At 51.3% G+C, this 27,924-nt stretch overlaps 1 protein-coding gene across 1 annotated transcript in view; it reads right to left on the bottom strand.

The window, feature by feature from the left end:
- LOC133353865 (ephrin-B2a-like) overlaps positions 1 to 23,329 on the bottom strand; it is a 169,623-nt gene extending 146,294 nt beyond the window's left edge. The window contains exon 1 of the mRNA XM_061570340.1: positions 22,005 to 23,329. Coding sequence (XP_061426324.1) covers positions 22,005 to 22,285 — 281 coding nt within the window. The 5' untranslated portion in view covers positions 22,286 to 23,329. The remainder of the gene's footprint in view (positions 1 to 22,004) is intronic.
- Positions 23,330 to 27,924: the final 4,595 nt, after the last annotated feature.

The raw sequence follows: 27,924 nt of genomic DNA on the forward strand, positions 1-27,924 counted from the left end.
CAGTGCCGGCCTCTGTCATAAGTCGGTGAAGGCTTTTCGGCGCGTTCGCAGTTTACACGAAAGAGGCGAGGGCCCTTTCTGAGACCAAGTTGGGTGGTCCCAACAGAGACAGCCTCAGCCGTGACAAGATCCTTGTTCGAATCCCCTCTCTGTGTCCCCCCCCCCCGCCCCCTTCACCGCACGGTCGGTGCACCGACCAGTGCACCGACCGTGCCGCGGGCAGAGGGCACATTTGCCAACTGTCACGGCGGCGAAGAGGTCGACGACAAAAAACCGTGCTGCCCGACCGACAATTTGCCCAGCGCATAAACAACGCCACGTCGCCAAACATCGCGAGCGAACAATTAATTGCGTAGTAAGACTTGGTTTTAATAGGGCTTCTCCCTTTCCCGCAATAACACAGGCGGTGTTAAGATGTTCAAACACCAAACAGACACCCAGCACAAGGCATCGAATTCTGCATTAACCACACAAAAGCTTGTGATCAAAACATGGGAATAAACATGCTTTGATAATATATGCATTGTGCCTTGGCACTGATTGGCCTACACCAGAGACAGCCTCATCATCTTGATAACCGGCAAACAATAATAAATGGGTCCCATAGATAATTCATTGTGTGCAATTTAGTCGGCATGCGACGATGCCAAGTTGATCCGCGTTAGCCACTTGGAATCGTGCGCGTAAGGCAGCGATGTTTTTTTTTACGATTTATGCCAACAAAAGGCAAATAATACACTGAGGCCAATGGGGTGAACGGAACTGTAGAGACTGGCCAGATAAAAAAAAAATAGAAATGAGACGGTTAAAACGGGGACGGGGAAAAAAATACACCGTCGAATTTTAATCGCGACCTTTGGATCGTGACAATCCATCGAATTTCAGGGACAGGGAGAGAATTCTTACAGGTCTAATAAAATAATCACGCAAGGGGGAGCTACAATGGCCACTTGTGAATACCCCCCCCCACCCTCCGTGTCTGCGCACGTACGATCCGTTATGATCCTAACACCGAATTACCAGGAAAAACAGCGTTCCCCAATTCCGTGAATAAAGGATTAAAATGTAATTATCGCGAGGTAGACTCGTCGAGGTAGGGTAATAAATTTCTGCCTCGCAAGCTGATCCGTGACCTCCAGCAACAAGTAAATTGCTGTGTAAATTGGACCCCGATGAAAATTAATTTTGCAACTTTTCTGAATGCGCTGCGCGTACCCACCGCCACCACCACCGCCACCAGCACCACCACCACTACCACCACCACCAGCACCACCAGCACCGCCACCAGCACCACCACGCTCAAATCACCTCCCTCCAAGCGCTAACCAAGCCGTGGCTTTCCAAAGATTGGGAGGATGTAAATGAAATGTAAACGGCCATATTCGGGGTGAAATTACAAAGCTCAGCAATTCTACTCAAAGACAAGCAAGCGAGCGAGCGAGTGCACACCCAGCGCAGCTCCACAGCACAACCACCGTGTTTGCTTATCGGTGCCAAAACGTAAATAACCACGAGGAGGAGGAGGGCAACGCCACGGATCACGTGGCATTTCCTTCCTGAACCAAATGGTGCGGTCTGCTGCCTTGCATTTTAATGCACCACCCTGCCCTTCAAACTCACACACACCCTGCCCTTCAACTCGCACCCCTGCCCTTCTTTTGTTGCTCAGAGCCCTCTAACGTAGCTCCTCCTATGTCACTTACCATGGCTGCCTGCCTTTTCATTTAAATAAACGCGCCCTTCATCTGAACTCCGGGCCCTTTCTTGTGACTCCGTGCCCGCTCTGTCTCGCAGATCCCCGCCCTTTTCCCCAAACTCCCATGCCATTCATCTTGGCAGAGCATGCTGCCCCGTGTTCCGTCGTGGTTTTCCGTAAACCAACCAACGCCCTGCCCAATTTTAGCCTCCCCGCTGCGTTATCGTCAAGCGTGCCGCCCCGGCGAGCGTTTCGGCTGTCCGTGCGAACGACAAAAATTTGAAATCTCGAAGATGGAACGGGCAAAAAATGGCGGTTTTTTTCCTCTCTATCTCTTCGCTTCGTTAAAACGCTGCAAGCGCTGTATGCAGATGCACCGTGGAGTCATGTTCGTGCGAGGATGGCGCGTTTATTCTGTAATAAAAGTATATTTTCTCAGCCAGCAAAGCGACAAATGATGCACAAATATGCCAGGGTATTTTTCGTTCACTCGAAACGTTTAAAACAAACAACAAGCGATTAAAAATGTTAATTATTTCACGTATTTTTGCTCTCTCTTTCCTTTGTTTGAAAGAGCAGAAATGGTGAGAGTGCTATTCGTGACAGAATGTGACCTCAAGTTGATTAACATCCACTCGGCAACACCCACTCGCTCCACAGGAATGAAAGAGTCCGAGCTTAATTGGCACCTGCAGTAGGAATCCAACTGTCACCTTCATGACCGATGGCCCAGTAGCCAGGATGCTAACTGCTGTGTTACCTGCTCAGCAAGAGTCAGTGCTCTCAACTCATCATCACGAACTTGGGAAGCACTCCTCTCATCTCTGGGCATTGGGGGACCAATATCACAGATCCTAATATCCGCGATACATTTTTTTATAATTATGGATAATAGGATCAATCGCAAACCCTGCAGACCCCACGGATAATCTGATTCGTGGGTGCTAAGGTTGGCGGATAAGCAGAGCTCTCCCGTAGCGTCCCTCTCATTCTCAAACATTTCTACCGGCCATCCCACAACGGCGATAATAATTCTCCATTCCTCCGGTGGGGTACTCTAACCCCTGCCTTGGAGAGTCAGTGGCAATGTCCCCCCCCCCACCTCACCCACCCCACTTGGAGCACTCTGACAAACCCAACCGCGAATCATTTCAACGACTTCGCGACGCTCGCCCATCACGATCGGCGCTGGTGGCAAACGCCACGTGGCCGTCCGTCGCGGGCAGGGAGGTGGGAGCACCCGCGGTTCCACCTCCACCTACGTCTCCACCTCCACCCGCGTCTCCACCTCTCTCTCGCTCTCTCGCTCTCACACCGCGAGGCTATCGCCAAACCGTGGGACGTGTAAGCCGGCCCAGGAACCGCGAACGTGGCAGCGCTTGCCGGAGACACTGCCCCGCGGTGCACGTCCGCCAAAGAAAAAATCAAATCAAAGCGAACGGCGATTTATGAACCAGAGTGGAAGTTGGCAACTGGGGTTACGGGTTGAGGGTCGCGGTCAGAAACTGGCAGCGAGGCGATGGCGTGCGTGTGTGTTGTGTTGTGCGCGTGCCTGGTTATTCTTTTTAATCAGAGTTCAATTTATTGCTTGGCATTTGAGACTGCCATCAAAACAGCTCGTTCAAAACATCCTTCATTCTGCGTTTCCAAGTGGTTTTTATTATGTTTCATTGCGAGTGTGTGGTTTCTGTGAGGTTTTTTTTTAATGACCCCTATTGAGCCGCCTGTGAAAGTTAATCAAACCGACGCGAGCACGCCGCGTTCTCGTGTCTGCTCGTGTCTCTCCGAGTGACGCGTTTATTAGTTTTAAACGCGGACTGGTGCAAAAAGGGGGAGACGGGGGGCGAAAGAGGTTGTGCAGTGGTCAGCGCACGCCGCGCTACAAACCCCGGCCTCCCAGCTCACATCGGTGGCGAGCGGACACCCGAACCGCTGCTCGCTCGGGGTGGGCGACTCCGTCCCGAGGGACCGAGCCGAGGTGTTGTTGTGCGACATGGAGGGCGATGGGGGAGGGTGGTGCGTCTGATCATTATTGCAGATACGCAAATGCCCCCCCGCGGAAGAACGCTTTTGAAATAAAAGCGTCGTTGGCTTTTCGCGAAGCCCTCAAGGTCCTCATCTGCTGTGGAGTCGCAACGCGAGGTAATATACTCAGCATCGTCCAGAACTCGATTAGCTTTTGTTGTCTATTTATCCAACCTGTCCCCCATTGTTAGGGATCACCGGGAGGAGAGGGACAGGGCGGGCTGGCTACATCCCTTCGCCATCCCACACGGCCCGGGGTCACCTACGGATTGAGCAAGGACCGTAACGATGTTTGTCTTGCTGCCAAGACTCACCACGGCGCACTCGTCTCTGCGTGCGATGCACGGCATGACAGGCGATCGTTGTCTGGAACACTACAACTCTGCCCGCATATATAGATGCGCATCAAAGTAGTGAAAGATCGCCTCGCTGCAAATGAGAACTTCATCGCAAGGCGACGGGCGTGGGAGTGATTTTGTCATCTCGGAATATGTCACCCAATTGTCGAGGTTTCGTCTTCAGCAGGGCCCAACATCGAGACGTTTCGCTCATTTCGATTCCACGTGGAGCTCCTGCAAGTGGGAGGCAACAGACGCGTGCCCAGAGGAAACCCCCAGGTGCGCGGGCGACAACGCCCAAGGGACCACAAAAAAAAACGCCCAGCCCACCACGCAGACCAGCCCAGCCTAGAGAACTTAAGAGTTTCACAAATCTACGTAGACCACCAACTCTTACCCCCGAAAGCGTTGCATTACAGGTGCACGCTCCATACACACCCTGTACGTATGTCCGTTGAACTTCTTTCGCGTCGTACGTAGCACGACCGTGCTAATCGGAGGTGCGCTTTGGAAAGTGAATTCCAAAATCGCGTTTGCATGTGTGTGTCCGTGTGTATGCGTGTCCATGCACTATGGACCTGACGACCCGAGTTCGATTCCCGCTCACGGCCAACACCATTGACAATTATCTGAACCGGTCATGGGCCTCTCCTAGGTCGCCTCAGCCTCAATTGAGTACCTAGTGCAACATGTAAAAACATCACCACTAGGGAGACAAAGGCAGCCAGACGTGCTGTTGGTCACCCTCCCACCCCCTTGTGTTCCGTGCCGGCCTTCATAGGTACTCGCTAACAGCACTTGCCCCAACAGTCTGTTAAGGCTATACGGGGGGGGTCTTTGTTTTGTCTTTGTTTTGTCTTTGTTTGGTAGTGGGTCGGTGTAAATGGTTCGTGAAGGACGCTACTGAGCAGCTGGAGGCAGTCGCCCTCCAGCAAACGACCACAGGCAGGGCTGCAATGCTCGCAGAGCGCCGGGCGGATAAAACTTGCACAGTGGGGAGGAGCGGGCGGTGCATCTGCCAGTCAGAAAACTCTGACACAATCGTCAATAGCATTGCATTAGAAGGTAAAATATAATAAATATAATATATCCTCTGAAGGCCACGGTGTTATTGACGAATGCGTCGCGGGTTTTTGTTATTTGTGTTTGTGCGCCGCTGCCAAGCGCGGTATCAACAATAATCCTGCGGTCATCTCAGTCGGTTAACCCGTAGCATCTGGGTCACGGCCAGTCACATCCTGGCACAAGCCGCCATGGTGATGTCACCATCTGCCTTGTGGCAAGCAATCGGCCAGAGTTGGTATTGGCGCTCACTCTGTGCTACAATCCCAGCGCCGCGAGCTCAATACTCGGGCCGTGACGATGCCGCCCATCTCCAGGTAGACAGCGGCGTCTGAAGACCGATCCCGGACGTTCGTCGTCTGCCTTGAAACTTTGATGAAAAACAAAATTTGGGGGGAGTTTTTGTTTATTTCAGATGGTACCCTTTTAGATTGAATCCGGCTGCCAATGTTGCACCTGAGCGGGGAGGCCATTACACGCGGCCTGTGGAGCCAACGAAGCGAAGTGCCCGTAACGTCTCCCGGTTTAACGTTAACCCACGGAACAAAACCTTCCATTGTGCAAAGGTGGTGGTGGTGGGGCGGTGAAGGCGGTGAGAAAATAACTCCGTGCGTGCGTCGGGGTGCGGTTGCCTGCCTCGCCACCGCCTCCTGCGCCGCAACCGGCCTGACTGGATGTTCGCGAACGGCGCTGACCAGATCTCTGTATTTTGCGTGCGTGTTTGCGGGCGTGCGCGGGTGCGTGGATGCGCGAGTGTGCGCGCGTGGTCACTATTCAAACGCAGCATTAATTTTATTTCCTATTTATTCAAGTACGCACGGCTCCGCCAGAAGAACGGGGTTAATGGTACGTATCAGAACTCGCCGCGAAAAATAATTTTAATGCCCTTCATAAGCCATTACCGGACCACAGTTTCTCATCGTGCCTTGATATACACTACACTGGTTTCATGAAGGCCATGTCGTCCCAGCTCACTGGGACCAGCATCTTAGAATTTGACGTCTCCATATAACCACTCAAACTCTGCGCAATATAAAACTCTCTCGGCCTTAAATATGACCTTCATAAAAGCTCGCCTGTAACTACAGCGAGGTGATACTTCAGCCGACTGTAAAAATGAGCAGCAGCGGTATATTTTTCTAATTTAGCCCAATGAGTTTATATATCCCGAATATATGGCTTATTTTGAAAAATGACATTGCATTACACGTAATAATAATAAAATTCTCAATTTTCTACCAGTCCAATGGCCCGTATACATCATCGCCTGGACGTAATCCAATTGCACACGAATTGCATGTGGGCATTTGTGCCTCAACGTCAGCACAAACAGACACAAATCCCCTATGTAGCCTGAACAGACTGTTGGGGCAAGTGCTGTTAGTAAGCGCCTATGAAGGCCGGCGTGGCACACGAGAGGATGAGTAGCCAGCACCACGCCCGACCCACTTTGTCTCACCATTGGAACCTCCTTTGCCAGTAGCAAAATATGATAATTGTTTTTTTACCCTTTGATCTGGCAACAAAACTGACACCTTTTTTTCTCACCACTGGCGATGTTTACACATCACACCAGGCACTACTTTGAGGCCGAGTCGACCTAGGGGTGGCCCAGGTCCGGTTCAGATAATCATCACCGGTGTTGGCCCGTGATCCGGAATCGAACTCGGGTGGCCAGGTTCGTAGCGCAGCGCGCTAACCACTACGCCACCGCTCCCCACGCACACGCACGTCACGTCAGCACCTTTCTCATTATCTCAAGTACGGCTCTCCAACATCAGTGTCTTTTATCTGGACATAAAGAGGTGCGGATAAAAAAAAAGAACCATGCCGGAAAAACTGAGAATTTTAATTGGGTCTATTTTGTGAGTTCACCGTTTGTGCTTGGCGGCGCCGAGGCAGCTCAGTGCTTACACTCTCGTGCCTCGCAGGAGGAAGGGGGCCTGGGTTCGATTCCCGACTCGGGTGCTTCTCTTGCGTGGAGTTTGCGCGTTCTCTCTCTCTCCCCCTGATCTGCACGGGTTTCCTCCCACAGCTAAAACTAAACTATTTTTTATTTTACCAGGTAAGGCCCACTGAGCTGTATAGCTCTTTTTCAAAAGCGACCTGGCCACAAATGATAGCTCAACGAACCGGCTTTTCACGTGGAAATTTATCGCAGCAGCCAAATACTAAATGTGGAGGGAAAAACCGGAGGAACTGAAGAAAAATCCACGTGGCAACAGGGAGAACATGCAAACTCCAAATATACAGCCGGTGTCAGGGTTGGGATCGAACCCACAATCTCCTTTATACCTGCCGCAAAAAAACCACCCATAAAACGTAACCAGCATCGAGCCAAAGATCCCGATGCTACCTGCAAAGTAATCAATTGGGATTACACAAAGGGCAACATCAACCCCCACTCTGAAATACGTGAGACTCGGCGAGGCCTTCCTGAGTAAACAGGCATGACAATAATACTAATATAATTGCATTCATATCTTGCATCTGTAATGCTCAGCGACGTAAGAGATCGGTGCCAGAAAGATGTGGCACTACTTGAGCATATTGACCCAAGGCAGAGGAAAATGAAAACAACAAATGACGAAATGTGCAGTGGCCACCTCCTACGGGCTATCTGCCCATGGACCGTGATGATGATAATGATGATGATCTGTAACACGTGCATCCCACCACTTCTCTTGCTTAGAAAACCCGAGCCCACTGCTGATTTTCCCGTTCGCGCTGCCAACCGGCGCGTCCTTGGGGCCAGGCGGTCCGACTTCGTCACAGACGTCACCGTGGCATCATACCGCGCTCGCCTCCCCAACATTGAGGACCTCATCGGACGCCGCCGTCGGGGGCAGCTCGGGGCACTGCCGCCCGACTCCCAACATCCGGACGTTCCGGCTCGCCTCGCCAAAAGGGCACGCGCCAGCGTTCAAGCCCGGCGCTGCTCTCGGATCATCATCGCGGCGCTCGATGATGTGGCCCTGGAGCCAATCGAACCTCGGTGGCTCAGCGACTGCGACTCCTCTGTTGCCTGGCCGGTAAAAGCCTCTCAAGCCTGCTGGATGCTGCTGTTTGTGTGTTTTATTAGACAGGGGCATCTCTCTAACCCTACGCTTTGTCGCTTTTATCTATCTCTGGTTTTCTGGCAGGGAGGGGGGGTGGGTGGTGTTTTCTTAAAGTGGGGCTTGTGTTGAAAGTTGGGAAATGTTAAGAACACTTAAACAAATGGCCCGAGGCCTTGTCATCATTTTTTACGAGCCGAGCGGCCAGGCTGCAACCAGGAGCAACACAAACAACAAAAACGAGGAATGAAGCTCCTGTCAAAGGGCTCTGGTGGAAGCGATTGATGACCTTTTCAACACGGGGCGTTAATTGCAGCTTAAACGCCCTCGAGTTGCCCGTGCCCGCGTGGCGACACGATCAGCGGCATGCGCGCCATCGCGTTCCCACTCGCACCGCGCGCGCCTTCTTTTGCCGGCACACGGGTCGACCTCCGTTGATGGCCAAGCGGACGAGACCGGTGACCGAATGGCAGCTAAAGGAGGGAATGAACGCGCCCAAAGGAACGACCTCCGCAGATAGGAGACTGAGCAGCCGTGAGATTACTTCATTCGTGCGCAGGAGCGAGAACGGTTTCGGATTCGGTTGTGAGAATCGACTCGACTCTGTGCCAAACTTCAGGTCTAAATTCGTGTTCGAACGCGACTCAGGATCGTCTATGGTATTTCAATGCGTGGATTATCGCCCACAGAGGGGAACCCGACCATCGTCAAGACGAAGCAGGATGAAGACGCGCTTGTGCGCAGGAGGAAGGTAGATTGGTGCATCGTGAGAGTGCGATGGCTGGCTTGGAGAGGAGGCCTTCATCCAGCAGTGGACAGGGTCATGGCCGATGACGATAATAACCCAACACAGCTCCTCCGGTGTGCGCGACTCCCCGTACATTTGCGATGATCACAATGGGTGCGGTACCCTTCGTGCAGCTCTCGCACAGAGCAACAGCAATCCTGATGATGATAGATAGATGGATAATGATGCCCATCGCGGAAATGTCTGGAAAACTGCAATTACTCGGTTATGACGACGTTATGCAAGACGTTGCAAATTCGAGTGAGCCGTCCACCGAGCTGGATAAAGATCTGCGGATTTTCGACCAGGTATAAATGTGCCCAAAGGAGCAACAATTTAATCAGCGCGTACTCTCCTGCTATGACCCGTTTCACAAGCGTGGTCAATAGGGGGAAACACACGGAACAAAAACTGTGCAGAATGCAGAAGATGAATGCTTGTAATAACATTGAGAGACGGGAAGTAGAACATATTCTTGGTTCTTTCGGTAAAGTCACGTAGAAGGGGAATAATAAAATAATAATAATAAAACATAATAAAATAATTCTCTGAGAATAATAAAAATAAACATAATAAAATAATTCTCAAAGTGAGAATTATTTTATTATGTTTTAATAATAAAATATTTCTCAAAGTGAGAATTATTTTATTATGTTTTATTTTTAATATTTTATTATTTCCCTTCTACGTGACTTTACCGAAAGAACCAAGAAGATGAATCCCTGCAGTCACGAAACCTTTAAATCGAGAAGTAGAACATGTCGATTACAGAACATATGCATGTGAAACTAAATTTTCTAAAACTTCTTTTTATTTTGCCAGGTAAGGTCCACTGAGCAACGTAGCTCTTATTCAGAAGCGACCTGGCCACAAATCATAGCCCGACGAAGTGGCTTATCACGTGGAGATGTACAGCAGCCAAATACTCTAAACGCACGTCAATTCTAAATGTGGAGGACAAAACTGGAGGCACCCGGAGAAAACCCCACGTGACCACGGGTACAGAAACACGCAAACTCAACATATACAGCAGGCATCAGGGTCGGGATGAAACCCACTACCTCCTGCATAACGAGCGAGGTAGTTAACATCTTCTTCTTGGATCTTTCGGTAAAGTCACGTAGAATGGAAATAATAAAACAATAAAATAAAACATAATAAAATAATTCTCACGACGTTTCGGCCACAACGCAAGCAGCCGTCCTCAGGTGAAGACCAGACGCTGTCTCCCCGACAGACCTGTTTTTCACCTGAGGACGGCTGCTTGCATTGTGGCCGAAACGTCGTGAGAATTATTTTATTATGTTTTATTTTATTGTTTTATTATTTCCATTCTACGTGACTTTACCGAAAGAACCAAGAAGATGAATCCCTGCAGTCACGAAAGCTTTAAATCGAAAAATAGTTAACATCTGTTAAGAGAAATTCGTGAGCTTGGGCGCGGCGAGAAGGGCTGACGGCCGACGGTCAAAAATAACCTCACCGAGAGGCAGACAAGGAATGGGGAGCACGCCCACCGCCGCAGGAGATGGAGCAATGAAATCGGAGGATGTGCGGGTGGCTGGGTGGAGTTTTACATCGTAAATTCGTGGCTTTGAGGAGGCCTTCATCCAGCAGTGGATTGACTAAGGCTGCTGATGATGATTATGATATCCAAAAAAATATATAGCACGAGTGTGGTGATCAGCGAGGCTCGCTTTGGGGGAGAAAAATACTCACCCCAATTCAGGCAAAACAATTGACTTGTGACTTGGGGTCAGAGATAATGCTGCGATCCAAATAGTCATGGAGAAGCCCGAACTTTTGCTAGATGATATGGTGTCACTAATACTATTAGCAATGACCATGTAATGTCACTGTAATGGTCGCTTTCCCGTCTGCCCGAGCCGCGTGTGTAGTGGTGTGTGGTGTGTGTATGTGGAGTTTGTACGAGTATGTGTGCGCCATGCGAGAAAATTGTGTTTATGTCTGTGGGTGTGTGTGATGTGTGTTGGGGGGGGGGAGCGGTGGTGTAGCGGTTAGCGCTACGCTGCGCTACGAACCCGTCGACCCGAGTTGGATTCCCGCTCAGGGCGAACACCAGTGACAATTATCTGAACGGGTCATTGAACTCCCCTAGGTCAACTCAGCCGCACCTCCGATTTGCGCGGGTGAGCTACGCACGGTGCGAAAGAAGTTCAACAAATCCGTACATAGGTGTACGAGTGCGCACGTACGTGAGTGTAAGTATCGCGTGAGTTGGCGCGCGTATAAGACGAAAAAAAAGGTCCGTGGGGCGAGTCACGCGGACGCTGGCAGCGGTTGTGGCAGGGAGAGAGAGAGAGACAGAGAGACACATAGAGAGAGACAGAGACACACAGAGAGAGAGAGACAGAGACAGAGAGAGAGAGACAGAGACACAGAGAAAGATAGACACAGAGAGAGAGAGACAGAGAGACACAGAGAGAGAGAGAGAGACACAGAGAGAGAGACAGAGAGAGACACAGAGAGAGACACACAGAGAGACACACAGAGAGACACACAGAGAGAGCCAGAGCCACAGAGAAAAACAGAGAGAGACAGAGAGACACACAGAGAGAGACACACAGAGAGAGAGACACAGAGAGAGAGACACAGAGAGAGAGACAGAGAGACACACAGAGAGACACAGAGAGAGAGAGACACAGAGAGAGAGAGACAGAGCGTGGAGTTTAACTGCGATACTTCACGGTTCCCGTCTCGCGTTAAAATCGAATCTAAATTAAGCGAAATTTAAAAAAAGAGAGACAAGCACAATGGGCTGCATTCTGTTCGGGGCCCGATCCTGCACGTGCCCGTTGCTCGCATATTATATCTCGTGTTTTATCTCGTGTTTTATCTCGTGTTATATCTCATTATATCTCGTTATAATTTAACTTTATGGCGGGACCCCGGGGCCGCAATAAAACTGCGTTGCGACGTCATTTTACGTCTGTTGAAGGCGAACGACACGGCGATCAAAGTTTCAAAGTTGTGTTTGTGACTACGGCAATTTTGGCAACGACGGATGCTTGGTGAAGAACGAGAGGATTGATTTCTGGTGGGTCGCGGCGTTCATGTGCGCGGTGGGACGGAGTCGCCAAAAATGTATTAATTACGATTTAGACTTCCGTTTATTCGGGACCTTGGGGTCCCACCATCAGGTTCATATCTCGTATTATGTATCGTATTATATCTCGTTATATCTCGTTACATCACATTTTATCACCTTTTATCTCGTATTATATATCATATCTCATCATATCTGGAGGTGGCCACATTCCAGCTGAACGTTACGCTCAACAGAAGAATAATAACAAAAACACCGGGGGGGAGTGGGGGGGTTACAGAGCTCCCCCGGTTATAATTGATTGGAAAAGGCGAATTGAGCTTGAAAATCCAGGGGGGAGAGGGGGGGTAGAGGGGGGGTAGAGGGGGGGGAGATTTTCGAATGACAAAACAAACGTGTGGCCTAACAGCCGCACAAATAAAGGGACGCGTCCGCGTGTGCAGACGTTAAAACGTCACCAACTAGGGAGACAAAGGCGGCCGGGCGTGGTGCTGACCCCCCCCCCCCCCACCCGCCCTCTCTCGTGTGCTGTTCCGGCCTTCATAGGTGCTCGCTAAACAATGTTCGTCCCAAAAGTCTTTCAAGGCTACACGGCAGCGGGTGAAGGGATGAATCTTTGTCTAAATTGCCAAAGCGCACAACACACACACACAGAGAGACAACAGCAGCAGCTGCGACGTCGCCTTAGAGCACCGCCACATAGCTGGGAAGAGAGATAATTTTGATGAGAAACAGCGATGGGTGCAACACAAGGGGAGCGAGCGAGAACGTGATAAGAGATCGATGCCCCTTGTTGCGTGCCCTATTCTTTACGGGAGCATCGATCCGCGATAATCAAGGATTCGAGCCCGAGACGCCGGTGGGGTTAAAGCGATAGGCGCGCCTTGTTAGGACGAAGCTGAAGGTTATGACCGCGTGTTGTACAGGGGTCAGAGTTATAACGCTGGCGATGCCTTCCCGTCGGCCGTCTGTGCAATACACGGAGTTGCTCTGTGTGTGATACTTACAAATAAACTCGCAGCGCTTTTTCTTGGTTCTTTCGGTAAAGTCATAACGTAGAAGGGAAATAATAAAATAAAAATAAAACATAATAAAATACAATTATCACGACGTTTCGGCCACAACGCAAGCAGCCGTCCTCAGGTGAAGAACAGGGCTGTCGGAAAGACAGCGTCCAAATTCGGACGCTGTCTTTTTATTATTTTATCATTTCCCTTCTACGTGACTTTACCGAAAGAACCAAGAAGATGAATCCCTGCAGTCACGAAAGCTTTAAATCGAAACATTCGCAGCGCTTTGTCATATTTTTTTCCGAATACATTTGTTTACCTTTCCCGTACTTTGCAATCCTTTTGTGTTTGTTTTTGTAAGGTTTGTTGCTTTGTCACGTTCTGACCCCCCCCCCCACCCCTTACTGGGCATCGGTTAAAAAAACAGCTTTATAGCTCATCGGATTCCTGCAGTATAAATAAATATTCTGATTAAATTCCACTGCTGGATGAAGGTACCCCCCTCCCTGCAGCGTAGGTTGTAGGTTATTGTTTGTGCCACAATGCGCTTGTGTTGGGACCGGTTCGGATGTGAATCGACCTCGAATGTGAGCAGCAGTGGCCTGGAGTTGAACTCGGGCTCACAGCGCAATGCGCTAACCATTGCGCCACCGGTCCACACGTGACCTACAAAAAACTCGAAGCCCAAACTCTAATCCTAGAAGCTCACCAACCACACTAATACGAAATAGATAAGCGACTCATCCATGTAGCCGTCTCTCCGCGTAAAAAAATATATATCTAAAAAGAAGTCATGGTTTACGCAACCCGTAGGCCCAAACGGCTATCTGGGAGTAAACAATTTCCGCCGAATTTATTCGGACCCAAGCAAACTCGGGACCGGTTTCGACGTGTGGTGTCTGATCAGCAGAGTCGGGATTCGCTCGGATCGATACTGCCGAAGCGCAGGGTCGGCGAGCTCGACGCCCGATGGGTAACTCAAAAAAAATCATTACATAGAAGGAGGCATCGCTTATCTATTTGTGAGTTATATATTCATGGTACTTAATCACGTGTGTGTGGAATTAGGGTTGCAGAGTTAATGTTGACCGGGTCTAACTGAAACGACGTTTTATCTGATTAGCCTACGGGGCCTTCCAGACCGACGTGTTAATGGTTTACATTGGGCATTCTGGTTCCAGCCCGCGTTAATCATTCACAGCCCTTTGTCAATCCACTGCTGGATGAAGGCCTTCCCACGCGGCGTCGCTTGATGGGGTCTGTGTGCCGTGCCGGCCTTCATGGGTGCTCGCAACAGCACTTGCCCCAAAAATATGTGAAGGCTATACGGAGGCTCTGTCTTTGTTTGTCCATACTTCACCCGCGCCGATCCGCGATAGTAAGTTGAACAGGGGGGGGAGGGGGTAGGAGGGGCGTCAGTACCTGTTCATATATCACTCGCTGCTGATGACAGCCGTAGTCGCTTAATCGAACTCAAGTGTGATCGGGCTGAAGGTTATAGGATTAACGCTAGGATTAGGGTGGCGGGGGTTCTGGTTAAAACCGAAGGCTTTTTTGTGCGTTCGGTAGTCAATGCGTTGCGCTTGAGCAGCAGTCGCAACGAGGGCTCGCATTGTACCCCAACTCCATCCGCAGACAGTCAGACGGGCGGCATCGGCGCCTCGAGGGTTCACGACGGCAAAGCCGAGACTGGGGAGCGGTGGCGCAGTGGTTAGCGCGCTAGCGGTTGCACGACTTTTAACTCGGCCCCCCCCCCCCCCCCCACCGTTGTACATTCCCCACCCGCGCCACGACGCAGCGGCTACGGGGATTTGTCTGGCCTTAGTTCACTGCGCTGGCTGGCGTGGTGAAGTTGAGGGTGGAAGCCAGGGCCGGTTTAGATATCGTCTCCTTGCCGCTGACGCTAGCCCTGGTCAGGAATCTAACTTAGTTGTCCAAAGTTTCACAGCGCAGCCAACGCTACCGCGCCACGCTGCGGCTATTGCCAGCAGGGAGTGGAGCGGTGACGCGGTGGTTAGCGCACTGCTCTCGGAACCCCGACGGACTTATTTTCGATTCCGGGCCACGGCTAACGTCAGTGGCGAGTGATATCAGGAACCGATCCGCACGCTTCACAACACGCACGGACCGACGGCGATGAAGTGTGGTCAGAACAACCGCGACAGCGTGGGAAGGGCTCTCATCCAACAGCGGAGTGACAGCCAAGGCTGTAAAAGAGTTCGCGTTCTCCGCGGTTACTTTATTACGCTGCCCACTTGTTACCGCTAAGCACACGTTGTAAAGACACTGCAAACATTGAGTACCCCCCCCCAACTCTCATCCGGACACTCTAAAACAAACATTGCATCCTGCGAGCGAGACATGTGTTACGTTCTGCGAGCACGCAACGAAGGCCCCTATAGCAGGACCCACAGCAAACACGAGGGGGTGAGGGTTAGGGTCAGGGTTAGCCCTGGGTAAACCGGACAAGAAGTGAGTGATGAGGTAATGCCGCGCGGTAAGGAGGGTCACACGCTGTGGACAGCATGGGTTCAAGCACGCCGGCTGTCTCTGTCCGTGTGGTGAACTTCTTTCGCGCCCTACCGCGCAAATCGGAGGTGCTGCTGGGAATCGCAGCGAGTGCTCAACTCGCATTGACGGCGTGGAGCCGAGAGACGTGGAGCAGACGCGTGTGAATAATCAGCGGCGAGGAAAAGGGGTGCGAAGGCTGAAAGACGCGCGCTGAAGAACGAGGGGGAGATGCGCGCTTAGCGTCGCGCTGACAAAAAGGAGCGAACGCAGTGGCTCAGAGAAGGCGCCGGGGTTGGTAAGTGCGAGATATCGCAACGACTGCGAGTGGAGGGGCGAGTGGGGCCTGGGCAGGAGGGCGACGTCGCGAGGACGGATTGGTGGGTCCCGTGGTCGAGTCGTACAACTGAGCCGGCAGTCAAAAGGAGAGAGACACCGCAGCCGAGAGAGAGACACCGCAGCCGAGAGAGAGACACCGCAGCCGAGAGAGAGACACCGCAGCCGAGAGAGAGACACCGCAGCCGAGAGAGAGACACCGCAGCCGAGAGAGAGACACCGCAGCTGAGAGAGACACCGCAGCCGAGAGAGAGAGACACCGCAGCCGAGAGAGAGAGACACCGCAGCCGAGAGAGAGAGACACCGCAGCCGAGAGAGAGACACCGCAGCCGAGAGAGAGACACCGCAGCCGAGAGAGAGACACCGCAGCCGAGAGAGAGACACCGCAGCCGAGAGAGAGACACCGCAGCCGAGAGAGCGATGAAATCGGCTCGTGGGCAGCAGCGGCGAGCTTTAGATGGGGGGGGGGGGGGGCTGTCGCAATCGCAAGGAGGCCTTCATCCAGCAGTAGATAGACCATGGATGATGATTATGACGATGGGTAACATCCTCAAGTGCGTTGGGAAGAGATGACACGCGCGCGCGCTCGGCGGCAACGACACCACGAGGAGGCGAACTTGATGGGGTTTGAAGTTAATTGTAAAGATGTCGCGCCACGCGATTATTTTTTTCAACCTCTCAAACTCTCACCACGACTGATCTTTGTCCCCCCCCCCCCCCCCTCATGCATTTAAAAGGAATCCGCAGGCGGCGCGTGAAACTTCTTCACCCGCGACGGAGAGTGGGGAGCCAATCAACCAGATCAACACATCGCACGGGACATCGACGACGAAGGCGCCCAATTCTCTGCGCGGAATCTCCGCGTTCAACTGCAGACGCCTTCCCCTGCTCCTGTCACGGCGGCCCCGCACGGCCAGGCAGGTTGTTTACGTTTCACCTCCGACGCGCTTTGCTAGAAACGCCACGTGCCGTTTGCGAGCACCTATTAAGGCCGCCACCATTTGGTGCGCTGGAGGATGGAAATTAGTGACAATCACGCACGCGCGCCCGGCCGCCTCTGTGTGTGTGTGTATATATACACCGACTCACCTCACCTCTGATGAGCACGGTTGTCTACGTACGGTGCGAAAGAAGTTCAATACAAAGAACCAAAGAATAATCAATACATATTCATGCCAACTACTGCAACACCGCATTGTAGTGGTGTTTTAGGTCGAGTCGATCCAGGGGAGGCCGAAGCAAGGTTCAAATGGTTAGGAGCACCCATGCAGCACGGTCAGGAGTCGAACCAATGTCGGTGCGGTCTGCGGATAAATCGATATCCTATAGGACCGTACGCACATGGCGACTTCAACTATATCGGTGTCAAATATGCCGAATCGAGTGGCTCTTCCTAAGCCGCTGGGGGTGCGAGACGTGGCAAGATTTCTTTAGAAGATAAATCATCGAAACACAAATTTTATCACCGGCACGTTGGTACAACTACTTTGTATTCTTGGGCGTTTCGGTAAAGTCACGGAGATAGATTCAAAGTAATAACAAAAAGCTACTATTTTCTTCGAACATATCTACGTGACTTTACCGAAAGACCCAAGAATATGAATTCCTGCAGTAACGAAAGCTTGAAGTCAAGATACAACTACTTTGTTTCATCAAACCCCTCTGTGTTTATAAACATACTGGATTTGTTTTACGATTGAGAACCAAAGGGGGGAGGGTGCAGGGCTGCAGTAATGGTTAAGAACCACTGCACTACACTATACACTACACACCACACACTATACACGCTACACCACACTGCTTTCCACTCCACACTATACACTATAGCCTACACACTACACTATTATACACTCCACAATTTATATATCACTACTATACACTACACACTATACACCACTACTATACACCACTACTATGCACTACACTATACACTCCACACTATACACGACTATACACTATAGGCTTCACACTACACTACTACACACTACACTATTATACACTCCACACTATACACCACTACTATACACTACACTATACACTCCGCACTATGCACCACTACTATACACTACACTATATACTCCACACTATGCACCACTACTATACACTACACTATACACCACTACTATACACTACACTATACACCACTACTATACAGTCCACACTATACATCACTACTATACACCACCACTATACACTACACTATACACCACTACCATACACTTCACTATACAGTACACCAGTGGCTCTTCTTCACTTGGGTTGCACGCTGCACCCCCTGGGGGTGCGAGATGCCCTTTCTGGGGGTGCGAGACGTGGCCAGGTTTTTGTAGAAGGTAAATCCTCGACACGCAAATTCATCACGGGCACGTAGGTACAACTCCTTTGTTTCATCAACCCCTATGTGTTTATAAACATTGTAGATTTTTTTATTTACAATGAGAACCAAATGGGTGCAAGGCTGCAGTCAAAGTTAATGGCCTCTGGCCCAGACGGACGTACCCACCACGGACATTTCACCCCCCGACGGAAGGCACGACGAACATCCCTGCACTCAGGAGCGGTTCGAACGCCTTCCTCTAATGAGGGCCTTCATCGGGGGGCCCACAGACTGACGCTAATCACGTGACGACTCCGTGATGTGCTGCAAATCAATCAATGCATCTGCCGTGCGTGAACCCCAGTATTAATAAATAATGCAGCGAACTGCTGGAAATGGTTCGGAAATATATATTTTTTTGGTGGTGGGGGGGGGGGATTTCAAAACCACGGATGACATTTAGTCGATGTGGCTACGCCTCTCGGCACTGTACATTTGCTCTCAAAACCGTTTGACCTTCCCATGTTACCTACACGTAGTGAATTACAGGTGATTTAATTATTGTACCACGTGTACAACAAAGACATCCGCCGTCGAACCTGAACAGACTGCTGGGGCAAGTGCTGTTAGCGAGCACCGATATGAAAGCAGGCACGGGGCGCACGAGGGGGTGGGTGGTCAACACCACGCCCGGCCGCCTTTGTCTCCCCCACATCGCAAAGGGAACAGTTCTCATATTCCTGGGTCTTTCGGTAAAGTCACGTAGATAGGTTCAAAGAAAATAACAAACAAACATTTGATTTGAACCTATCTATCTACGTGACTTTACCGAAAGACCCAACAATATGAATTCCTGCAGTCACGAAAGCTTTAAGTCAGCAACAGTTCTCGTTTATGGCCGAGTCGATCGATCGGAGGGGGCCAGGACCGGTTTGCATCATTGCCGCCGATTGTTGAGAGTGGCCCAGGAATCGAACTCGCCCGGCCACCGCTCCATCACACAACGCAGACAAAGAGAAACATCGCCCACGCAGCCTACACAGGTTGTTTGGGGGAACTTTAAGCGTTGTTAGCGAGCTCCTATTCATGCCGGCACGGCGCACCGACGAGAGGGTGTGGCCAAAATCAGGTGGACTCGGTCCTAAAATGAGTACCTGGTGAGATTTGTAAAAAAAAAATCAAAGGAAGGGCTGGAGAGACCACATTTACACACACACACACGGGGTGGACGGAAAGTCCATATACCCCCTTCTTGTGGAGCCATCGTTCTACTCATATGGGTGAAGGGTACTTGGACTTCTCGGCCACCTTCCGTACAAAATACGCGACTGTACAGCCGAGTCAGGCCCTGCACGATCCCTGCCAGGTGCAGTCAATCACCCTAATTGAGGTGATCACCTCGTGTGCCTTTGTTCACGCAGCTAAAGCAACTCGAGCGAGATGCAGTTTTTTTACGTGAGAGCGAGGTTGCACCTGCCGCAGCTATTCGATTAATTTATATTTTAATTACTAATCTGTCACGGCCCTTTTGTCAATCGACTGCTGGATGGATTGCCTCCCCCACGCAGGTGTCTGTCGGTGGTGGGGATTGTTGTGAGCGGACGTCGTTTTTTTTCTATTCAGGCTCGTCTGCGCCAAAACCGGTTCAGATATCGCTCGCCACTGATATGAGCCGTGTCCGGGAATCAAACTCGGTGCGCCAAGGAATGTAGTGTCAGCGCGCTAACACCACTGAGCCGCCGCCGCCGCTTCACCCACACTTTACTAAAAACTAAACTTTTTTTTGTATACCAGGTAAGGCCCGCCGAGCTTTGTAGCTCATTTTCAGAAGCGATCTGGCCACAAATGATAGCTCAACGAAGTGGCTTATCACGTGGACATGTATAGCAGCCAAATACTCTAGACGTGGAGGGGAAAAACCGGAGGACCCGGATAAAAATCCACGCGACCACGGGGATAACGCCAAATATACAGCAGGCGTCAGGGTCGGGATCGAACCCACGACCAAAAGAAGTAGACAACATCTCGCCACCGTGATAACATCAATGGCCTTTGTTTTTACCCAAGAAAGCCTGACGGAATTTTTTTTCAGGAAGGTACAACATTGATCGGGATGTTGGTCAAATTGCATTTGGCGAGTGTTAGTAGGGCAGCTTTGATGGGCAGTGGAAATCGCACTCAGACGAGTGGTTAACAAAACACAAAGCTCTCTACGAATATATCCAAGAATCCATTACTGCGCTGCACTGCCATCTCTTGTCCATCCCGTCACCCTAAGCCAACGACACATCAGCCAAGTGTACCTCCTAACCAGGCTCAACACACCCCTGCTTAGCTTCCAAGATCAAGCGAGATCGGACGCATGAAGACTGGTTTCGTCGGATAATTAACGCGGTGGTGGCAACAGCGTCGCAAGAATAATAGAACCGCGCCCACACGACCGCGCTCTTGAGAAATATTCAGCTCATAAACTAAACACTCAACTATTTTATTTTACCAGGTAAGGCCTCGCTGAGCTATTTGTTTTTTTCAGAAACGACCTTGGTATCATAAATGATGGTTCAACGAAGTGGCTCATCTCGTGGAAATGTATAGCGGCCAAATAGTCTAAACGCGTGATGTTTCTAAATGTTAAGGGGAAAACCCGGAGGACCCAGATAAAATGTCACGCAACTACGGGGAGAGAGACACGCAAACTCCTAAAGATACAGGCGTCAGGGTCGGGATCGAACCCACCACATGTATATACAATAGGTGCTACTGTTGTATACTTTATGTATCCTTTGTGTAATGCGGAGATGGAGACACGTGAAACAGCATTGCCTATTTTGAATAAGCGACCTGGGGTGAAAACAAAGCGTCAATGGGTTGGCACAGACATCGTTCTCACCATGATGTGGAACACTTAAAGAAAAAACTAGGTGCCCTGCTTGTGTCTGTGTGGAGCCAGCTAATTGAGATGTTAACCCATAACACCTGGATCTGTTCCGTGACCTCCAGCCAACTGATATTCGACACTTAAAAAGTGGCCTAGAAGAACACCTCGCCCGGCACAAGCGCTGCCGCTGCATTGTGACCGACTCTCGCTGGGTTGCGACTGGGAACAATGATATAAACGCACACATAACTCACCACCCTGATCATAATTACCATTGCCTTATTACAGAGATACAGATACAGGTAGGGCTAACGTTTCGAGCAATTGGCCCTGCTGTAAAGACCACAGCCCGGAACGGTTGTGGTTGTACAGAGTGATGCAACTTACGGTGATGTTATGGAAGGACTAGACGGCTGAAAAGTGGCACTGAATATTTCGCCCTGTAAATGAAACCGCGGAGGTTGATTGGTTTCACTCACAGGACAGACTCGGGGCTAAAGTTGCCGCTCCCTTTAGGTTTGGCGCTACACTCGCAACACCGCACGCACACACGAGCCCCATCACCGGTGAACCAAGTAATTCGCCTCCCGTCGAGTGCGACGCTACCTGAGGTCGCTCTAAAGTGGTAGGAACCTGCTACCGGCCACGAGCCCTCCCCGTAATCTGTATCGAACAATACCGCGCGCATGGCGACTGTGGCCAGCGTCTAATACGTGCGCCAACGAAACTGTCAACGCAGCCTCGAATACTGTGCGAGATTTATCTGGGCGAGACAACGCCGCCCTGCCTACTAAGCGCACCACAACAACAACAACAGCAGCACAGGTGAATATAACACCGAGCCATTCAACGCGCGTACACCAACCACCGACATGAACGCAAACACACGGTTTGAATGAGAGGCGGTGTGTGTGTGTTACTCACATTTTGTTAGAGGCACTCCAGTAAATCGGCTCGAGCACTTCGGCATAAGACGTTGCCGGTGCCCTGGCGAGAGCCAGCAGCAGTAGCACCCAGCACATGTGCGTGCGCATGGCCCTACAGCCGGAGCAGGGCATCGCCCGCGCCTCCCTCTTCTGCTCCTCCACTCCTGCTCGCCGGGAGCCGGTGTTGTTTGCGCGGCGTGTGGCGATGCCGACGATGGCTCCCGCCGCCGCTAGCGACGGTGATGTTTTGCAGCAGTCGTCAGGGTTTGTCCGCCACATCAACGCACGGGGAACGCAGAGGGAATGCCTCGCGACGTTTGGCGAACGTTGAATCGCTCCGAAGCGCCCTACGCGCGCGCGCGAGCTTATGGTGAGGATGCGACCTTCATTGACGGGGCCTTCGGTAGCTGCTGCTGCTGGTGGTGCTGCTGCTGTTGATGAAACAAGGGGTTGTTGGTCCGTCTTTGTCTTCCTTTGTTCGAGTCGAGTTAGCTGGGACGGTGACAGCGCGCTCACAACTGGAATCCGGCGAGCTGGTCGCGAGTAGTTCGCCGGCAATGCGTGGAGGTGGAAGGTAGGCAGGGTTTATGAAACTCCGAGTGAGCTCGCCGTGCGCATTTCCTCTCGCTCGCAAAGGTTGCCCTCCCCCCTCACCCCTCCGCCGAGGAAGATGCGAATCCCGAGACGAAGCGAGCGGCAGCCTCAACTTTCCTCGTGCAGCGCGTGAACCACAGACGCTCAAAGCAGCAGCGGCAGCAGCAGCAACAAGAAGCCCACAACGACGATGCGACTTTTACCGACGACGATGATGCCCGTGGCAGGCGATTCCGGTAGTTTGGGAGTGAAGATCGCAAGCTGATGACAACACCGCCGCCCCCCGAACTCCACTTCCCCTGCGTCCGTGCTTCTCAGCGGTGTGCTTCAAGAAGCGCTGAGCAGCAGCAGCAGGAGCAGCAGTAGCAGCAGTAGTAGCTACGTAGCAGTAGCTGGAGTAAGGGAGTAGTAGTAGCATCTGCCGCAAAAGTTGCCAGCCTTGCCTCTCTTTATATACACACACACAGCTAAGCGTGTCCTCGCCGCGCTCACGCTGCTAACACGTAGCTGCTGTACGCGTACGCGTGTGCGCACACACGGCGCGCTTGGAGGAGCAGGCTCTCTGTGGCGAGAGCGTGCGCCCGCGGACAGGAGCTAGGGCGACTGGCGTGCTGATGAGTGCCAAGTCGGACTCGTTGAGCCGGGGCGCGCTCGCTGGCTCAGCCACTCGCCCATTGGAAGCGGCGACGTTCGCGCTCGCGGTCTGCCAATGGATCGGCGTCGTATGGGGCTGGGCCCCCGAGAGGACGGGCTGGGAAGGGTTGAGGGTGGCGATGGGGAGGGGAGAGTGGCGATGGGGAGGGGCGGTGGGTAGGAGGTGAATGGATAGAATGGGGGAGGGAGGAAGGGAGGGAGGAGGAGAGTGGTGGGGGGAGCAAGAGCCGCGAGACAAGAAGTGTATAGAGAGAGAGAGAGAGCAGGCAGGGATCATCAAATCCTGCGTTTTTACCTACTCATTCGCCCGCGTCAAGATTTTTTTGTTGCACCCAAATCGAACGTCGCGCGCGCACGCTCGCTCGCAGACAGAGCAGCCACAACGCGCCGCTCTGCGAGTGGAGCCACAACGCGCAGCCGCGCGCTTTGTCCGCGCAGCCGCGCGCGCCGCTCCAGACGCGGCTGCGTAGCGCGCGGCCGCGCGGCCTCGTGCGTGCCATGCGCGCCGAGTGCGGGGAGCGGTGGCGCAGCGGTGAACGGCGTTGCGCGCGCTACGAACCCGACGGTGGGCTGAGTTCGATTCGCGGCACCGGTCCAGCATCCGAGGGTGGCTCGGGGCCTCGAATGGCGTACCTGTTGCGTTGCGTGAACATCGGCAAACCGGGGAGACAAAGGCGGTCCGGTGTGGTGTCGGACCACACATCGCGTCGTTCGTGCGTCGACGTACCGGCCTTAATAGGTGCTCGCTGACTTGCACCTTCCCACCGCTCCACAACACTCGGTACAAACCGTACGGGGGGCATCTTTGTCTTGGCGGTATGGTGTCCTCGCTGGGTATGATGCCTCGGTTGGCACGCGCAGAATGGCGAAGCCAAGGGGTCCGATGCGCTCCGAGATTTAGGCGAGGCGACCCATTATCCACCCCCTTTTTTAATTGACTTGTTTCCACCAATGAGCCCCCCCCCCCCCCCCATCAAACTCTTTTTAATGGAGATGGGTTTCTTTAACGTGCAGGGAGTGGGCCACGTTTCGAACTGCATGACACACGCTGAATGATCCGTGTACAGATACTCCACTCAAACAATAAGAGACGAAGAGAAGATGGCATTTTATTTCAAAGTGTCCACGCGTCTCCCACCAATCTCAATGCACTTATTAAATGTTTTAACACTCCCCTCTGTGTAAGACATGGAGCCATCGTCTTCACAACACGTAATCACCTGTCGGGAAGAAAGTAATGAAGGGGTTATTCGAAATCAGTAGGGTGTCTATAAATGGATCACCCCCCGTATAATGTAAAGTCCATTTGCCAATCCACTGCTTGATGATGAAGCGCGGCAGAGCAATGGATTGTGTGGCATTGCCCTCTGCAGCCAAGTCGCCTATGACACCCTGGCATGCAGGGCGGTCACCCGTCCAAGCAGTGTCCAGGCTCATCGGCCGCTTATCTTCCGAGATCAGACGAGTTCGGGAGAAACCCCCAAGCGGGCACGCACACACGGAGCGGGGGGTAACGCTCAAACGCTTTCGCGAAAACAGAAGGCAACTTTGAGGATCCTACTTGCTGTACTGCCATCTACTGGCGGGTAGAAGTTGTAAGATCAACTTAGTCATTCCTACCAACATTTGCCTCCAAAGGGCGAGTAGACTCAACAAATGCACGCCACGCACATTTTGTCCCATTGCACGTACACACACACATATTTACAGCATGCGTATATCTTTACAGATATATTAATTTGGTGTATTGTACGTGCAGACATGTGAGATTTTAAAGCCCGGCGTATGGCCTAGCTAATGCTAAGTGACAGAGCTTGCTGACGTAACGCAGAGAGGAGAGGTTATTATGGCTGCGGTGATTTGTGAACGGACTGAGGCCATCAACTCACTCATCACGGCCGACTGAACCCTGAAAATCAAAGCCAAGGATAAGTTTCACACTTTTTTAGCCAGTGTCTCAGAACTTGAGAGGCAATGTTAAACCTAACCCAGAACTTGGAAGTCAATGTTAAACCTAACCCTGAATTTAAAGTCAATGTTAAACCTAACTCAGAATTAAGTCAATGTTAAACCTAACCCAGAACTTGAAGGCAAGAGTAAATATCCGCATTCGTGTAAACTCTAAACGTCAGACCATTTTAACTTAGAACGCGATTTGACCAGAACGCCTCGCAGCTGTCGTCCTCACCTAAGACGCGGCCGTTGTTACATTACTTTGAAGATCGTTAATATAATAAATAATTCACAATATATAAATTATATATGTTCCGGAGCTCGGCCCCGGACAGCTCTGGCTGAACTCAAACCTTGATTATAACCATCATCAAATGGATGACATTCACATTCCCCGTCTTCCACTCTCTCTCTCCCTCCACTCTCTCTCTCTCTCCTTTGTCTCTCGTTCCGAACACGAAATCGCTTTCTTTACTCTGTTGTCTGCAGTCAGATTGACGGCTTTTAAAGCGCCAACATTCACGGCTAAGTGCAGATGAGTGACACGGAGAGCGGCTGCGTAAATCACACGGCCGCGCGAGCGCCGCGTTTCTGGACCACGATGGAATAAATCTCCACGATCTCTCAATTTTCGTGCCGCTGCGTGGCCATAACAACGCGGCCCCTTCCTTCCCATTGACTGTACGACCGCATCACCCCGAACGCGCCCCTAACCGTGTCGGATATCGGTGGCTCAGAGCGGGGACTTCGTAGCCTACCCCGGGTGGGTGATCATCACCGCGGCTTGCCAGGTGCTGTAGTACGTGGGGGGGGGGCTGCAGAGGTATGGGCCACAAGATGGAAAGCGCTGAGTGTCACCTACTCGTACGTCCGGCGGACTTTCTCCGCGTACTCCGGTTTCTCGCGCACGAAGCCATTCGCTCATTCATAGAATTGATCAAACTTCCAAACGTGAACACATCATGAAGTGTTGAGAGCCAGCGAAGCTTTCTTGGGTAAATTTAGCATTACGTTTTATATTACAAAGAGTCACGCACAGATGAATGCATCACATATATATACTCATATTCATATACGGAATGATGCATTCAGGTCGTGTGTAGGTGCTATATTAATTGATGCATCGTGAAACTGCGACAGATGACACAGGCTTCGGGAGGCTTTCATCAAGCAGTGGATAGATCACGGTTGTTCACGAAGATGATGGTTGGAGATATATTTACGACAGTGTTTACGGAGAGGTAAGGGTTTACACCAATCAACGCATATGCTCATGCACTGTGCTACGCCGCGTGTAAACAGCAGTAGAATTGAAAGGTGACCAGAATTACCCGGGCAAAATCCAGGCCATCTTATTGAGGGTTGATGAGCCATAAACCGGCACTAGTCATGCATATCACAATAGCGATGATCATGATGATGAATATCCAACTATAGACGCGTATTGGTCAATCGAATAATGTGAATGTTTAACACGTGGGATTTCGCGGCCAATATTATTGATAACTCTGGCTCTCGCCTGATGATGCTGGTTGTAGTTACCGGCAAAACGTCGTACCCGAATTGTAAATGTTGTGGGTTTACTCTCCAACACACCGGTGTGCTGAACTAGTAACGAATTGGCACGTTCTGTTTACGTGACAAACCTTACTAATTGGCTGTGTCGGGTGGTTGCGGGTTTAACAACACATTTATATTTACGCGATCTAACCCAAAAAACCTTAATTATGGAGAACATTGTGAATTCATTGTGCCAAGAAATGTTGTTTTTACAAGTGTTTTCCTTTGTGCGGCTAATGTTGTGTTCATGATTTTGGTCGTTTTTAACGCAACTGAGAACACGTGTCTGTAATGATCACGTGTCCGTTTCGCACGCGAGTTCCCCTGCGCAATCGTAACTTGCGTCTCAATGACCTCTCCCCCCACCACCACCACCCTCTCTCCTTTCTTCCGGTCAGAAACGAGCACATTCCACGTACGCATTAAGGTATGCCAGCACTACCACCGTCGTCCAAGAGTGCTAAGACAAATAAGTGGCGCTTAGGGCAGGACACGTCACGACTTCGATGGGATGATGGCAGACGGAGAAGAAAATTGACGTTAGCCAGACGTGGACTGGCGACGAGTCCGTGAGCACGTGGACCGAGGAGATGTGAGCGACGTGTGTGTGTGTGTCGACACATACACACGTGTGTGTGTCGACACACACACGTGTGTATGTGTGTTGAAATAATTTCTCACCGTACGCATCCAACCGTGCTATCATCGGTTCACAGTGCGGTGCAGGTGCTGGGTGGATTATTACATCGTGACAAGTCCTGACAAGTGGCGACGGCGGCTTGGAAAGGCGTTTTGATCCAGCAGTGGATTGTCCATGGCTGCTAATGATGTTGATGTCACAAAGTGCGATGCAAGAAGATCCACCGACGCACCCCTCGTGGCCCTGTGAACGCAATTAAGCTTTTACGATTACGCAACCAATGCATAAGAACAAAGTCTTCTTCTTAAACGCAGGTGTCTTCATAACATATATATAATACAACTGTACTATGGCACAGCGTTTAAAAAGTTGTTCTCCATCCACTGCTGGATGACAGACCTCTCCGCGTCGTCGCTTCTGTCCGCGATCCCGCAATCCCCACGTGAGCTCATTTCACCGCTCCGTCTCCGGCCGCCAGCTTGCCCACACTCACTCGACGATGTCTCCCCGATCTTCG

Source organism: Lethenteron reissneri, chromosome 45 (genome assembly GCF_015708825.2).
Source record: "Lethenteron reissneri isolate LAM-NWPU_2019-01 chromosome 45, ASM1570882v1, whole genome shotgun sequence".
NCBI classification, from domain to species: Eukaryota; Metazoa; Chordata; class Hyperoartia; order Petromyzontiformes; family Petromyzontidae; genus Lethenteron; species Lethenteron reissneri.